Below are 16,752 nucleotides of genomic sequence, written 5' to 3'. Positions count from 1 at the left end.
AATTCTATCGACGGCCATTCAGTCAACAAATCTGAAATAAAGGATAAAACTATACAATAATAGTCAAATATTATGAATATAGAATGTATGTTTCAAATAAAAGTAATTATTTACATACAAATAAATGTAATGAATTCAAAATGCAACACGATACCAATGAACTACTCGCAAACAAAAGACGTCATGTAAAGAAAGAACAATGTATATTAAAGAACGTCAGTGCACAAAAAGAACACTAAACTACTAAAGGACACTGTTTACAATAAAAATTGACACATGGCTGCAATTTGTAAAACATTCTGAGTTTAATCAGGCTCTTTCCGACGAGTATATAATAAATGCATGCTGAAATGCTCAATGTATTACGTCATGCCTTGTGCTATTTCGTGACCGTTCACACACATAGAGGTTATCACGCGAGTGTGTTTGGGGATGGTAAATATCCTGCATTAGGAATAAACATTGTATTTAGTGAGCCTTGGCGAGCTAAATACATAGTGTTTATTCCTAATACAGGATATCAACCATCCCCAAACACACAAGCGTGATACCGTAACCTCTTTATCATAAAATGTCATTCTTTAATTCTGTGCTTCAAAATCGCTTGCTCTCTCTCACAAACATTACAGAAACATTGCGAGGTTTCTTGGAATGCACGCATTAATATTTATTAAGTCACAGGGTAAGTGATGTGTCAGTCGGACAGTGACAGTAGCCAATACTGTTCCAACTGAAATCTGTTTCTTATACAGTGGCGAAGCAACATATACGCAAAACAACAGTTGTTTTTAATTGCCTTTCGCAGCAATCCATCGGTCTGTCTGCTAGAGTAACTGCCCTTTGTCAAAGGGAAGCTACTCTAACCCTAGTCTATGAGACGTCAGGGCCACGGTCAGACATTGCTGACAGTCGGTCTGTCCTATCATAACGTTAAGAAGTATTGTCAGATGTACACACAGCGACAAAACGAAACAAGGTAACAATTCAAACATATTTCGGCCAAATCCAACTATTTTAATATAACCCCAATGGATATCGTTTTTATCCGTTGGCTTTATCCTGCCGAGAAACCTACCCATTATATGATAAAAATAGTGATCCTGTTCCAGACCACATGTCTCGCACACATAGCCATTAGTTAACCTGTTACAAGACATTTCCCCCACACACTCAGCCAATGATTTACCTGATACAGGCCCAGTAACTATTAGATAAATGATGCTGTTGATCTTCCCTAATTGGCAAGTATTATTATCCCCCGCCACGAAGTGGAAGGAGTATATTTTAATGGGGGCTGTCCTTCCGTTGATCACATTTTGTTTCCGGAGAGGAACTCAAAAACCATGAAAGATGTCTTCACCAAACTTGGCACATAGATAGGTCTAGTGGTGACCTTGTGCCTTTTGATAGTTTGTGATTTTTGGAAAATTTATTTTTCGAGTTTCCATGGCAACGACTTTGACTTAGACCGGACATATTGGTGGGGGATATGAGTATTTCATGCTTGTTCAGACTTAATTGCAGCCATCTTTAGACCATCTTTAAAGGTTGTTCCTTTACTACATCCCATTGGAGACCCAGGTTTGAGAAACCGTTGGAACTAATACTGGAAATCTGGAAATTAATACGACTGCTGACCCTTAGCCAAACGACTCTATATCAATGCGACTCCCCCACCCCATCCCCAGTGGAATGATACATATGCTTACCTTAATTCAATCAAACAGCAAATAGCACTGCTTATCAGCACTGAGTAGAGCACTCCCGTCAAAACAATAAACAACATACAGTTTATATGTTTACTCTGTTGATTGGCATTAAGGAAATTCAAAGCCAATAGTTGAATCAACAACAGTTCACTGATTTGTATGCGGAGAAGCTTGACATGAGTGGGTAGAACTCTTGACCCCAGCAGTGATAACTCACCGGATGCCCATTGTGTAATTCCTATTCTTTGAATGACTTTATTATATACTTGTTACAACTGCTGCTCAATAAAACGTGTTTGTGTATATTCAATTTGTTATTTCCCCTATCCAAAGTGTGCAGTGAAGCCGTCTTATTGTTGATAGTCATTTGGAGTCATAAATGCAAAGGTAACTAATGCAAGTAAAGATCACTTGCGTTTAATTCACGCTCACGTTAATTTCAAGATTTTGACTTTGACAATGTATAACAAATTAGTAGGTTTTTCTTACCTTTTCAGACAAAGGTTCGAGAGTTCCTGTCGGAAGCAGAAGCGTTGGACGCCTCGTCTTGTTGCCAGGTAACCAAGGACAGTTTTGCCCTGCTCACAGAAGACCTGACGACCTACTTGAATGGGGCAAAGTTTAAATGGTGAGGAATGGTCCCCTCTACTTTGTACACTTTGCACCAGAACAACTACTACTACTACAACTACTACTACTACTGCTAATGCTACTACAACTACTGTTAATGCTACAGCTACTACTACCCGTAGTAGAATAGGTCTTCAGCATCCAATGTTTGGTGTAAAAGGGGACTATGCTTGTCGTAAGAGGAGACAAACGGGATCGGGTGGTCAGGCTCACTGAATTGGTTGATACATGTATCCCAATTGCGTGGATCGATGCTCATGATGTCAATCACTGGATTATCTTGTCCAGACTCAATTATATTCAGACTGCCGTCATATAGCTGGAATATTGCTGAGTGCGGCGTTAAACAACAAAAAAACCTACTACTACTGCTACCACTACTACTGCTACTGCAATTACTACTACTACTACTGCTACTGCTGCTACTACTGCTGCTACTACTACTATTGCTCTTGCCACTCCTCCTCTTCCTGCTACTACTGCTGCTACTACTACTACTACTACTACTACTACTACTACTACTACTCACCCACAAAGATATCTGGGGTAGAATAGGTCTTCAGCAACCCATGCTTGCTGTAAAAGGCGACTATGCTTGTCGTCAGAGGCGACTAACGGGATCGGGTGGTCAGGCTCGCTGACTTGGTTGATGCATGTCATCGATCCCAATTGCGTGGATCGATGCTCATGATAATAATCACTGGATTGTCTGGTCCAGACTCGATTATTTACAGACCGTCGTCAGATAGCTGGAACATTGCTGAGTGCGGCGTTAAACAACAAACCAACCAACTACTACCACTACTACTACTACAAAATATTTTGCTAAATAACATCACTACATGTTCAGCTACCTGCTCCCTGTAAATTTCATGGAGGGAATACACAATGACCTGGTCCACCTGATTGAATACCATGGCTTCGACTCCCAGGAAGGCTTCACGAAGTATCTGGCCCGACTCAAGGCATTGCCTCACAGGGTAAGTCATGAGGAAGATAGCTTCTTTTCATCAAGTTGGTGATTAAACCAGTCATTCTCAGAGGACAATAAAAACAAGGAGGCATCGATACTTAATATATCATAGCATTGAATGACATATTTTCACATTTTGATAGTAAATTTGTAACAAGCTACCAATCTTCTCCCAGCATATCCTTATAGCAATATCTCATTCCTATTGAAAGTGTAATGAATGGATGCAGGTATGAAGTCCTTCAGAGATGTGTCACCTTTCTGAAGGGTTGAGATGGATTCTTGTATTCCCTTGATACGAAATAAAACTTTTCTTTTGATTACTTTATTCATGGATCAATTGCGCTGATCCAAAATATCACAGAAAAGGCTAAAAGAAATTGAGGAAAGTCTCTTTTTGTCCCTGATCAATCTATAATTTCAGTTATCTTATAAGTAGATACATTTAGGACGGTCAGTATCCTTTGGACATTTAAGAGAATACTAGCCATCTATGTAGTTACTTTAGAAAGCCTGTTAATTGGATTTTTTATGAAAAAAAAATATTGTACATGTATTAATTTAAGATATATAATTATTGTTATTGTTGCCACCACCAACTCAACAGTTTTGGAGAAAAAATCTGTACACTGACTGGTTTAGGAATGTCATGTTACAGCTCTTGAGAGCATGGCTGTGTTGATATTTCTCTTTGGTTTATAGGGGCGGTCGGGTAGCCTAGTGGTTAAAGCGTTCACTCGTCACGCCGATGACCCGGGTTCAAATACCGACATGGTTACAATGTGTGAACCCCATTTCTGGTGTCCCGCGCTGTGATATTGCTGGAATATTGCTTAAAGCGGCGTAAAACGATAGTCACTCACTCTTTGGTTTATACTTGAACATATCATTTTAAGATGATTGCGATCTTTGATAACTTACACTTGTATACATGGTATATGTTTGTATTTACCCAATGATTTCACACACACTGGAATGAATGTTTTCCAGATTCTCCAAATGATCCCAGTCTTGAAACAAGGAATAAAGGAAGGACTTACTATGCACAAGCATGCCTTGGTGCGTGAGTGTAGTGTGTAGATGGTGGAATGTTTCCATGTACATATTAACACTCACTGTGTCACATGGGATAACACCGAACATGGGATAGAGTACCAAACATGGGATAGAGTACCAAACATGGGATAGAGTACCAAACATGGGATATACCCTAGTACCAAATATGGGATAGAGTACCAAACATGGGATAGAGTACCAAACATGGGATATAGTACCAAACATGGGATAGAGTACCAAACATGGGATATAGTAACAAACATGGGATAAAGTACCAAACATGGGATATAGTACCAAACATGGGATAGAGTACCAAACATGTGATAGAGTACCAAACATGGGATATAGTACCAAACATGGCATAGAGTACCAAACATGGGATAGAGCACCAAACATGGGATAGAGTACCAAACATGGGATATAGTACCAAAATGGGATAGAGTACCAAACATGGGATAGAGTACCAAACATGGGATATAGTACCAAACATGGGATAGAGTACCAAACATGGGATATAGCACCAAACATGGGATATAGTACCAAACATGGGATATAGTACCAAACATGGGATAGAGTACCAAACATGTGATAGAGTACCAAACATCTGATATAGTACCAAACATGGGATAAAGTACCAAATATGGCATAGAGTACCAAACATGGGATAGAGTACCAAACATGGGATATAGTACCAAACATGTACCAAACATGGGATGGAGTACCAAACATGGGATATAGTACCAAACATGGGATAGATTACAAAACATGTGATAGAGTACCAAACATGGGATATAGTACCAAACATGGGATATAGTACCAAAATGGGATATAGTACCAAACATGGGATATAGTACCAAACATGGGATATAGTACCAAACATGGGATAGAGCACCAAACATGGGATAGAGTACCAAACATGGGATATAGTACCAAAATGGGATAGAGTACCAAACATGGGATAGAGTACCAAACATGGGATAGAGTACCAAACATGGGATATAGCACCAAACATGGGATGGGGTATCACTCATGGGATAGTACCAAACATGGGATAGAGAACCAAACCTGGCATAGAGTACCAAACATGGGATATAGTACCAAACATGGCATCGAGTATCACTCATGGGACAGTACCAAACATGGGATAGAGTATCACTCATGGGATAGTACCAAACATGGGATATAGTACCAAACATGGCATAGAGTACCAAACATGGGATTGTACTGAACATCCGATAGTACGAAACAAGAATCGGCCGAAACTTAATACTCTTTAATGGAAAGCTGATGAAGCAAAATGACACACAGTACAAGTTGGTATGATGACAGGATTTTTGACAAGTAGATTGATAAGACATGCAAAAATATAAGGTGAATCCATAAGTCAGTCCTGTCTTCAATCTCATTGAAGTGAGATCTTTTACTCCCACCCGATGCCTCTCTGACACCCAACAGGAGACCATGTCAGGGGAACCCTGAGCAAACTTAGATCATCCCATGTAAATGGATGCATGGAATTTTCAGCCAATCAGCTGACTAAAATTATTTGCTTCATTTCTACACCACCCCAGTTCGGAAATTTGATTTGTATACTGGAAAACCCACATAGAGCATTAATATTCTTGCAATGGGACTCCCTTTTGAGTGACGATGCAATGGTCCTCAGAAACGACTGTGTTATAAATATCCACAACAATATAATAGTGTGGCCTTAATTATCAACATTGGGAACAATTCAGTTTCACTTGTTTAGAAATTTACAAACATAGATCTGAATGCTCCACTTGTTTGTACCGAGTATTTAGAAGCCTCAATGCTCATTGGCTAATTTCCCTGTTTGTTTGTTTGTGTGTTTAACACCGCACTCAGCAATATTCAGCTAAATGAGGGCGATCTGTAAACTGACAATCCAGTGATTGATATCATAAGCATCGATGCACACAATTGGGATACAATGACATGCATCATCAAAGTCATTGAGCCTAACCACCCGATCCCGTTAGTCACCTCTCATGACAAGCATGGTCACCTTTTATGTGAAGCATGGGTTGCTGAATACCTATTCTACCCTGAATCTTCACGGGAAAGAAGAAAAAAAATCCTATGGTGGTGTCACTAGATCTTTATGAAGAGAAGCATTGTTATGGAGTAAAAGATTTTATTTTATTGAATTGTTCATCAATTATTGATACTGAAAAGGATACACTACAAATGCTTTGTTTAAATAACAATATACTTGTCATATAGCTCGAACTTTATGAAGAGAAGCATTGTTATGGAGTAAAAGATTTTATTTTATTGAATTGTTCATCAATTATTGATACAAAAAAGGATACACTACAAATGCTTTGTTTGAATAACAATATACTTGTCACATAGCTGGAATATTGCTGAGGGTGGTGTTAAACATGAACCACACTTTAGATTACCACTGCGTGTACATGATGCTGGCTGTTGTCTCTCATCAGGCTGTGGTGCCAGGCCAGATGGAGATGATGCTCACAGAGCCTGTTGAAGACTCCTTACTGATGGCGCCGTTACTCAAGTCAGGAGGGCCACTTTCTACAGACGAGTTGTATGTACTTAGTACACACCCCTCATGATATTGCTCTTACTTACAGTCAAGTCTTGTTAATCCAACACTTGTTAATCCGACAATCGGCTTTATCCAACACTAATGATCACAACCTATTAAATCAGTGCTATAAAGACCCATTAATCCGACAGTCTCACATTCCGACACACCAAATTTGTAACGAATTACCGAGATCACTCATGAATCAGACTCGTTAATCCGACACAGTGATCAGCGTACTCTGTGGTCATCTGCGTACTCGGTGAGTACACAGCTCGTGTTGGGATGCGAGTCGGCTGGTAGCTTCATATTACACTGGCTGCAGAGATAAACTTGCTTAACAATAATCAATTAATTCTTTAAATAAACAAAACAGATTTAATCATCAGATTACCTCAATCTTGTGTTTGTATCGTTATCTATCATGTAGTTGTCCGATTTTCGATCACAAACGTTAATACTACTTAATTTCGTTTATCTGACATACTCGTTAATCCGACATAGGCATATCCAACCAACCATATCGGATTAATGGGACTTGACTGTATATTGTTTGGGGCATATATCTCGGTAATTCCGAGATAATTTTTGTAATTGACCTTGTTTCTTGTTTGCACATTCAGGTTGTTATCCCCCCGGGCATATATATGTCTGTCTGTCTGTCTGTCTGTCTGTCTGTCTGTCTGTCTGTCTCTGTCCGTAATCATTTCCTTTTCCGGGGCAGAACTCGAAAACCATTCAGTGTATTTGGTTGAAACTTGGCAAATCTATCAGTCACATACTGAAGTGGTGCCTTTTGATATTTTGGGATTTTTTGAATTTTTATTTTTTTAAATTTTTATGGAAAGAAGTTGGACATAGACTCCATTGAGGATGGGGTTCGTTTCCGGGGCAGAATTCGAAAACCATTCAGTATATTTGATCGAAACTTGAAAGATGTATCAGTCACATGCTGAAGTGGTGCCTTTTGTGCTATTTTGTAATTTAAAAAAAAATTATTTTTGCTATTTAGGAATGTTTCAAAATTTCATTAGTTAGACTTTGCTGAAATGGACACTAGGTGTCATTTCTGGAGCAGCACTAAAAAACTGTTCAACAGTGCTGAATCAAACTTGCAACATGTATTATTCAGGGGTTGAAGTGGTGCCTTTTACTATTTTGGAATTTAGACATTTTTTTTTCCTGTTTCCATGGCAAGAAGTTTGACTTTGACTACATCTTTAAAACTAAAAGGTATTTTTCCTTAGAACTATGCACACATATGACCAGTATGTCATCTGGTGCCTTTTGCTATTTAGGGATTATTAAAATTTATATTTTTCCCGTTTCCCTGGCAACAAGTTTGACGTTGACTGGTCATGTTGGTGTGTACCTGACATAGAAATACTAAGTTCCGAATCCCAATTCCATGGTATTGTTTTGATAGCTCAATAACTACTCTTGTATACTGACAGACAGATCAGATAGAAATTCTTCATCAAGTGGACTTAACAAGCAGATAATTTGTTCCTTCGAATTTGTAGGGGCCGGGGGATTTGTCATCTTCTGATTACTCTTGTTACAGAGACACTATGAAGAAGCAGGTGGAGATGGAACTCACTACAAACATCAGGCCAAGTCTGGAGAAGCTGAAAGACTTCATAGTAAATGTGTGTATTGGTCGTACATGTAGAGAGACCCGTGTAGATCCGGGGTAGACTGGGTCTTCAGCAACCTATTCTTGTCATAAAGGCGACTACGCTTGTCGTTCTAATGAGGCGACTAACAGGGTCGGGTGATCAGGATTGCTGACTTGGTTGATGCATGTCATCGTATTCCACTTGCGTAGATCGATGCTCATGATGTCAATCACTGGATTGTCTGGTCGGGACCCAAATATCCCACATCCCATCCATTTAGTAACCTCTAATGACAAGCATGGGTAGTTGGGGACTTTATGTTCTGACCTAGATGGTCTACGCTAATACCCCTAAAAATTTGAAAATGATCCCCCAAAATACAGACTGCATCTACTGGGATGCAGGTTTTTGAATAAATGCTACTGTTTCCTAGTTTGGTACAATTTAAAATATAATTTCTGCACATAATCATTTAAAAAATGCAATATGCTGTCAATTTTTTTATGGTCTAGCACTTGTAGTTTCAGTTACGGGATTCCATATCAATTTTTAAGTGTGCTTCAAAGCATGGCGAAACAACAAGAAATTTGTTTCAGCTAGGCATGTTCGATGATATAGACTTCAAGTTCCCCCATTCAACTGTTATTTGTTATTTTCATGATTCCAGACTCATGTTTGTCTTTCATCATCACATGGAGGGCCCAAACGTTGACACCTAGGGCAGGGTTATATAATGGGGACTCGATGGGGGCTGGCTTTGATTCATGCCATGATGTGTTGTTAGCATCCCTGATGAGAGCTGATTATCATCTTTGTTCTGCTCATCCCATGTCCATGCTCATTGCTTCACCAAAGTGGTCAATATTCGTGACGGCATAGCTTGTGGCTTGCCTTCAACATTAGGTCAGTTTGTGCTAGTAAAGTTGAAGCCAACACTCTTACTAGATACCAGTCAAGAAATACCACTGTTCCTTCTTGTCCATAATAAATAGTTGATTCCCAATAGAGTGAGTGAGTTGGAGTTAGCATGGCATTGTACATCTTCCAGAGGCAAGGGAGTTAACTGACTATAAAAGTCCAGTTTCCACCCTTGCCGAGCTAGGCTGGAATTCCGGAGTTATATTTTATCTGGACTAGACATCCGGTTCATAAACAACATTGATTTCAACGTGCAGATTTCGGTCAACAGCAGGATTTGCAAAACATGTGTCTCATACAATGAGCGTCGACAGATACTTTGCAAATCTTTTCATGTTTTTAATCAAGATGCTCACATGATTTGATGCACTTTGCAGGGTAAGACCTGTATTATTACAATATAGATCTTTATTATCGATCAGATCGTCTTGACTGGGCACCGCCATTTTGTTTGAAGCAAATATAAATGGTATGAGAGATTGAATCTGATTGGTCAATAGGAAGGACGTAAAAGGGACATAATTTGTAATAGCCATTGGTGGCGCTACGATCCAGCCTGGAAATTCCTGCATAGTTTGGCAAGGGTGGAAACTGGACTTTTACAGTCAGTTAACATCTTTGCCTCGGGACGATTGGCATTGTACAGTGTTTCGATGTCAGAGTAATGTGAGAGGAAGCCCTTAAGCATCTTCTCTTGGCAACAGAGTTAACTGACTATAAAAGTCCAGTTTCCACCCTTGCCGAACTAGGCTGGTATTATGGAGTTAGACTTTGGTGGACTAATGAGTCTATGCATAGTCAAATCAAAATCGCACACCGAAATCGAAACTGTCATGCAGATTTCGGTCGATTGCAGGATTTGAAAATCATGTGCACCGCCAACTCATTGTCAACAGATATTTTCCAAATCTTTTCAAGTTTTTAATCAAGGTGCTCAAGCTGCCCTTAAGTAATGCATATAAGTTGTATCACCTTGATCAAACCAATGTGCAATGGTATGGTGCAGACCAACCAAGAATTAATATCATGGCTAATCTTGGATGTGAACCCATGATCATATACTACTCAAAAGAAGTTAAGAACCACCTTATTCTTTCATATCACTATAGTAAATCTGTCAAGTCAGATAGAGTAACTACAGTAATATAAAGGAATCGGGTAGTGTTTGAAATAAAATAAATTGCCATGCTGCCATTAGGACCCATGCACAGACTTTAGAAGCTGCAGGCCCTGACTAAACTCTTCAGGAACTCATTTAAAAAACTGCAGCTTATTGTGACAAATCAATGAACATGTAAGTTTACTGCAGGCCTTAAGGACCCATACAAATATGAAAGTCCGCCCCGATATGAGATCTACCTGCCACAGACCTACAGGGAGGTCCTTAATTTGATCACTGGGGTAGTGCTTAACCGTTTTAGAGCAGTGTAGAGTTCTGGCACGCCTAAGAGATATTATTCTGAATAGTGAAGTGAGTGAGTAGCAATATTCCAGCAATATCATGGCGGGGGACACCAGAAATGGGCTTCACACATTGTACCCATGTTGGAAATTGAACCCGGGTCTTCAGCGTGATGAGTGAACGCTTTAATCACAAGGCTACCCGACTGCCCCTCTGAATAGTGAATTGTGGTACCTTGAACCCTCATTTTAGAGGTGTTACGTTGCAGGAGTACATGCATCACCTGCGGCCAGCGGAGGGGGTGTGTACACTGAAGAATGGTGCATCCTACTACCAGATGTGCCTCAACTTCCACCTGTCTTGTGACATGTCACCACAGGAAGTGCATGATCTTGGTCTCAAGGAGGTTGCTAGAATACGCAAACAAATGCTGGAAATATCAGCAAAAGAAGGTTTTGGACAAGATCTGAAAGCATTCCAGAAGAAATTACATACAAGCAAGGAATTCAGCTTTGATTCAAAGGTGATAAATTTAACAGTTATCAAATTATGAATTTAACATGTGCTCTACAATTGGCATTGCATTTCGTTAAAAATTAATTTTATTATTTAATTGGAAATGCAATTCCATATTTTTCTGTAAAAGAATCTGTACTTCACCTGATCACTTGATATAACACATTTAGCTGGAACAAGTTCCAGCGTGTTTAGTCTGCATGATGAACACCATGGTTTTCAGACTAAGACGTGTGTAATATCAGTGAGAAAATACAAGATCATAGAACATTTGGATTCTCTTGTCAAATAACATGTTCATTTCATCTTGTTGATATTTAAATTTGTCAGGTCACTCGATGAGATAAACATTATATTTGACAAGAAAAGCCAAAAATTCTCCACATATTTAGGATGATGCCATCTTTTTCTTGCTTTTATGAAAATCCTTTCATGGATCTGGACAAGGAACTGCATTAATTTCTGATTTCATACTGATGAATCTTCGATGTGTCTGCAATCTCCTGGGTGCATTCACTAGGGTTTATAATCATTTGTGCACAATGATAACATCACAGTAGACTCTATCTTCCTCGCCTTCCTATATATATGAGATTCGTAAAACACAATGGTAGCCTTGAATTTTTAACACTTAATGAGATATGTTTCTTCCTGCATGACATCTAATCATGCTGAACCAGTTGTCATGGTGACTCTTCATTCCACTTTTGTACAAATAGCCAGTATTTCTTAGTCCTTGTTGTATATCGGAATATTGGGTACCTAAATGTGTCTTGTCTGTACTGATATTCAGGATGAAGTGATGGACTATGTCAAGGACATCTGCTTCAACCAGATCCGACCAAAACTCCATTCAGTGTTTCACACCCTCCCTGACATACCTCTCGTGTAAGTATAGCAGGATATTCCACACCCTCCCTGACATACCTCTAGTGTAAGTATAGCAGGATATTCCACACCCTCCCTGACATACCTCACGTGTAAGTATAGCAGGATATTTCACACCCTCCCTGACATACCTCTAGTGTAAGTATAGCAGGATATTCAACACTCTCCCTGACATACCTCTAGTGTAAGTATAGCAGGATATTCCACACTCTCCCTTACATACCTCTCGTGTAAGTATAGAAGGATATTCCACACCCTCCCTGACATACCTCTCGTGTAATTATAGCAGGATATTCCACACTCTCCCTGACATACCTCTAGTGTAAGTACAGCAGGATATTCCACACTCTCCCTAACATACCTCTAGTGTAAGTACAGCAGGATATTCCACACTCTCCCTTACATACCTCTCGTGTAAGTATAGCAGGATATTCCACACCCTCCCTGACATACCTCTAGTGTAAGTATAGCAGGATATTCAACACTCTCCCTGACATACCTCTAGTGTAAGTATAGCAGGATATTCCACACTCTCCCTTACATACCTCTCGTGTAAGTATAGAAGGATATTCCACACTCTCCCTAACATACCTCTAGTGTAAGTACAGCAGGATATTCCACACTCTCCCTTACATACCTCTCGTGTAAGTATAGCAGGATATTCCACACCCTCCCTGACATACCTCTAGTGTAAGTATAGCAGGATATTCCACACTCTCCCTGACATACCTCTCGTGTAAGTATAGCAGGATATTCCACACTCTCCCTTACATACCTCTCGTGTAAGTATAGCAGGATATTCTACACTCTCTTCCTAACATACCTCTAGTGTAAGTACAGCAGGATATTCCACACTCTCCCTGACATACCTCTCGTGTAATTATAGCAGGATATTCCACACTCTCCCTGACATACCTCTAGTGTAAGTATAGCAGGATATACCACACTCTCCCTGACATACCTCTCGTGTAAGTATAGCAGGATATTCCACACTCTCCCTGACATACCTCTAGTGTAAGTATAGCAGGATATTCCACACTCTCCCTGACATACCTCTAGTGTAAGTACAGCAGGATATTCCACACTCTCCCTTACATACCTCTCGTGTAAGTATAGCAGGATATTCTACACTCTCTTCCTAACATACCTCTAGTGTAAGTACAGCAGGATATTCCACACTCTCCCTGACATACCTCTCGTGTAATTATAGCAGGATATTCCACACTCTCCCTGACATACCTCTAGTGTAAGTACAGCAGGATATTCCACACTCTCCCTGACATACCTCTCATGTAAGTATAGCAGGATATTCCACACTCTCCCTGACATACCTCTAGTGTAAGTATAGCAGGATATTCCACACTCTCCCTGACATACCTCTTGTGTAAGTACAGCAGGATATTCCACACTCTCCCTAACATACCTCTAGTGTAAGTACAGCAGGATATTCCACACTCTCCCTGACATACCTCTCGTGTAAGTATAGCAGGATATTCCACACTCTCCCTAACATACCTCTCGTGTAAGTATAGCAGGATATTCCACACTCTCCCTAACATACCTCTAGTGTAAGTACAGCAGGATATTCCACACTCTCCCTTACATACCTCTAGTGTAAGTACAGCAGGATATTCCACACTCTCCCTGACATACCTCTCATGTAAGTATAGCAGGATATTCCACACTCTCCCTAACATACCTCTAGTGTAAGTATAGCTGGATATTCCACACTCTCCCTAACATACCTCTAGTGTAAGTACAGCAGGATATTCCACACTCTCCCTTACATACCTCTCATGTAAGTATAGCAGGATATTCCACACTCTCCCTGACATACCTCTAGTGTAAGTATAGCAGGATATTCCACACTCTGCCTGACATACCTCACATGTAAGTATAGAAGGATATTCCACACTCTCCCTGACATACCTCTAGTGTAAGTATAGCAGGATATTCCACACTCTCCCTGACATACCTCTAGTGTAAGTATAGCAGGATATTCCACACTCTCCCTGACATACCTCTCATGTAAGTATAGCAGGATATTCCACACTCTCCCTGACATACCTCTAGTGTAAGTATAGCAGGATATTCCACACTCTCCCTGACATACCTCTAGTGTAAGTATAGCAGGATATTCCACACTCTCCCTGACATACCTCTAGTGTAAGTATAGCAGGATATTCTACACACTCTCCCTGACATACCTCTCGTGTAAGTATAGCAGGATATTCCACACCCTCCCTGACATACCTCTCGTGTAAGTATAGCAGGATATTCCACACACTCCCTGACATACCTCTCGTGTAAGTATAGCAGGATATTCCACACTCTCCCTGACATACCTCTCGTGTAAGTATAGCAGGTGGTTCCACAATCTCCATGGCGCCTGCGTGTGGTAATACACAGATCCTCCTGAAGATCCTCCTTTGCAAAACAATGTGAAATTAAGGACCTTTAAGATAAATTTCAGCGTACCAAAACTTTTGTTTACTCTTGGTGTTTACATAATGACCTGACCCGTGAAGATCCGGGGTCAGCAACCCATGCTTGCCGTAAAAGGCGACTATGCTTGTTGTAAGAGGCGACTAACGGGATCGGGTGGTCAGGCTCGCTGACTTGGTTGATGCATGTCTTCGTATCCCAATTGCGTGGATCGATGCTCATGACATCAATCACTGGATTGTCTGGTCCAGACTTCATTATTTACAGACCGCCGTCATATAGCTGGAATATTGCTGAGAGCAGCATTAAACAACAAACAAACGAACAAAAACATAATGACCTCCCTACCCTAGAGTTGTGACAGCAGATCCTATCATGTTGTGTCTCCTGCAGGTTGAAGCACACCCCAGCTTCCCAGGCCAACGCCCCAGCGGGGTTCTACAGTGCAGGGACAGCGGACAAGACGAGGCCCGGCATCTACTCCATCAATGCCAATAACCTGGACTCTTGGTAAGCAATTTATTTACCAAAATATGAAAGTGTTATATTTAGAATTTGGACTGGTCAGTGACTTGGCTGATTGCTTATCATCGTACCCTGACGGAACCAGGCGTTGCTCATAATATTAATCACGATTGTGTTAGATCCAGACTCGATTCCCATTTCTGGTGTCCCCCACCTTGATGTTGCTGGAATATTGCTTAAAGCGGCAAACCATAGTCACTCACTCACTCACTCCAGACTCGATTATCATAGCTGGTATATTGTTGAGTGTGACCTTCAACCTTTTTTGGACGAAGATCAGTTATCAACGATGTAATGTTTAACAAAAGAAGATTTACAAGATACTTTTTTTGCCAGTCCACAATGACTGGCAGTCACATGAGTAACTGGTTCAAGCCTAATTTTACCGGTAAAAACTGGTCAATACGGTAAACAGGAACACTCCTGATACACAAGTTTAATTTTTGTGTTTCCAGTAAAAAGTACGAGTTCATGGCGCTGAGTCTTCATGAGGGGGAACCAGGGCATCACCTGCAGGTAACTAAGCTTCATCCACACTGTGTACAGTGTTTCTCTGTTTGTGATATACGCCTGGAAGAGAGTTAGGCCCGGCTTCCAAAATTCTTCTATGTAAAACATACATTTGTATTCTGTATCTTTTTTTTTCTGACAAAGAATCTGTTTTTGTTTTCAAAGTGACAGTTATGTTGACATAAAGAAACCAAAGTTGATTATCTAATGCCATGCTTTGTGACTGTTTCCTCGTATACTGTTACTATGGCAACAGGACAAATCCATGCTGGAATAAAAAAATAAAGATTGTTTCTTGTGGGAGAGCCTGCAACACAGCTGTTGCTTTAAACAACGCAAGCCTGATACATCAAACAGTAATACTGTTGTGCATCTATGCACCCTATCAATTTCAGGAACAACAAACTTTATTTTAACTCAATGTTTAAGAAATTCCAACTTTAGTGGGTCCTTGTTTTGATAATATATTTTGGGGGCAATATGCTATCAGCTTAACGACTGGATAGAAAAAGAGCAAATTCTGATTATTATTATTTCCATTTTTTAACAAAATTTACAGTCTGCGGATCTGTAAAGTAAAAAGATGTGTGGCTAAGTAGCCTTATGACATGCTTAATTAATAGGGTTTGTCTACCCTAAGCTTTATATGCCAGGGAGTATTTTGATTCGCATGACTCACATGACCTGTTGTTATGTATTTTAAACACAACTCAACGTAACTCAAAGTCTTTGAGGGGGAACAGGTGGCCCAGTCTAAGGTGACGCAACTCGCTGTGCAGAGTGTGTCCCTTGGGCGCACCAGAAATCTATGATCATGGATTCGAATCCTGGTTTTCCCCGATTATGTTTCTAGATTTGTCAGCACCATACCCATGCTCATGGGTTTCACCAAAGTGGTAAATATCTGAGACCTGCATCACTTCGGCTCTCCTCACACATTAAACTGACATGCTGTGATATAACTTGAATTCTGTTCAAAAAAATTG

The 16,752-nt window shown here is 40.1% G+C and overlaps 1 protein-coding gene across 5 annotated transcripts in view; it reads left to right on the top strand.

Moving 5' to 3' along the window:
- The window catches only part of LOC124144458, a 42,343-nt gene that overhangs the window by 11,272 nt on the left and 14,319 nt on the right, over window positions 1-16,752 (top strand). For all 5 annotated transcript variants that reach the window (XM_046513869.2, XM_046513866.2, XM_046513868.2 and 2 more), the window contains exons 3-11: window positions 2,207-2,337; window positions 3,190-3,319; window positions 4,303-4,371; window positions 6,837-6,943; window positions 8,508-8,592; window positions 11,151-11,405; window positions 12,192-12,286; window positions 15,125-15,241; window positions 15,712-15,772. In XM_046513869.2, coding sequence (XP_046369825.2) covers window positions 2,207-2,337; window positions 3,190-3,319; window positions 4,303-4,371; window positions 6,837-6,943; window positions 8,508-8,592; window positions 11,151-11,405; window positions 12,192-12,286; window positions 15,125-15,241; window positions 15,712-15,772 — 1,050 coding nt within the window. The remainder of the gene's footprint in view (window positions 1-2,206; window positions 2,338-3,189; window positions 3,320-4,302; window positions 4,372-6,836; window positions 6,944-8,507; window positions 8,593-11,150; window positions 11,406-12,191; window positions 12,287-15,124; window positions 15,242-15,711; window positions 15,773-16,752) is intronic.

This window comes from Haliotis rufescens, unplaced genomic scaffold (genome assembly GCF_023055435.1).
Source record: "Haliotis rufescens isolate VD_foot unplaced genomic scaffold, xgHalRufe1.0.p SCAF_7, whole genome shotgun sequence".
Classification (NCBI taxonomy): Eukaryota; Metazoa; Mollusca; class Gastropoda; order Lepetellida; family Haliotidae; genus Haliotis; species Haliotis rufescens.
The sequence above is the reverse complement of the archived record's forward strand: the minus strand, read 5'-3'. Positions and strand labels throughout refer to the sequence as shown.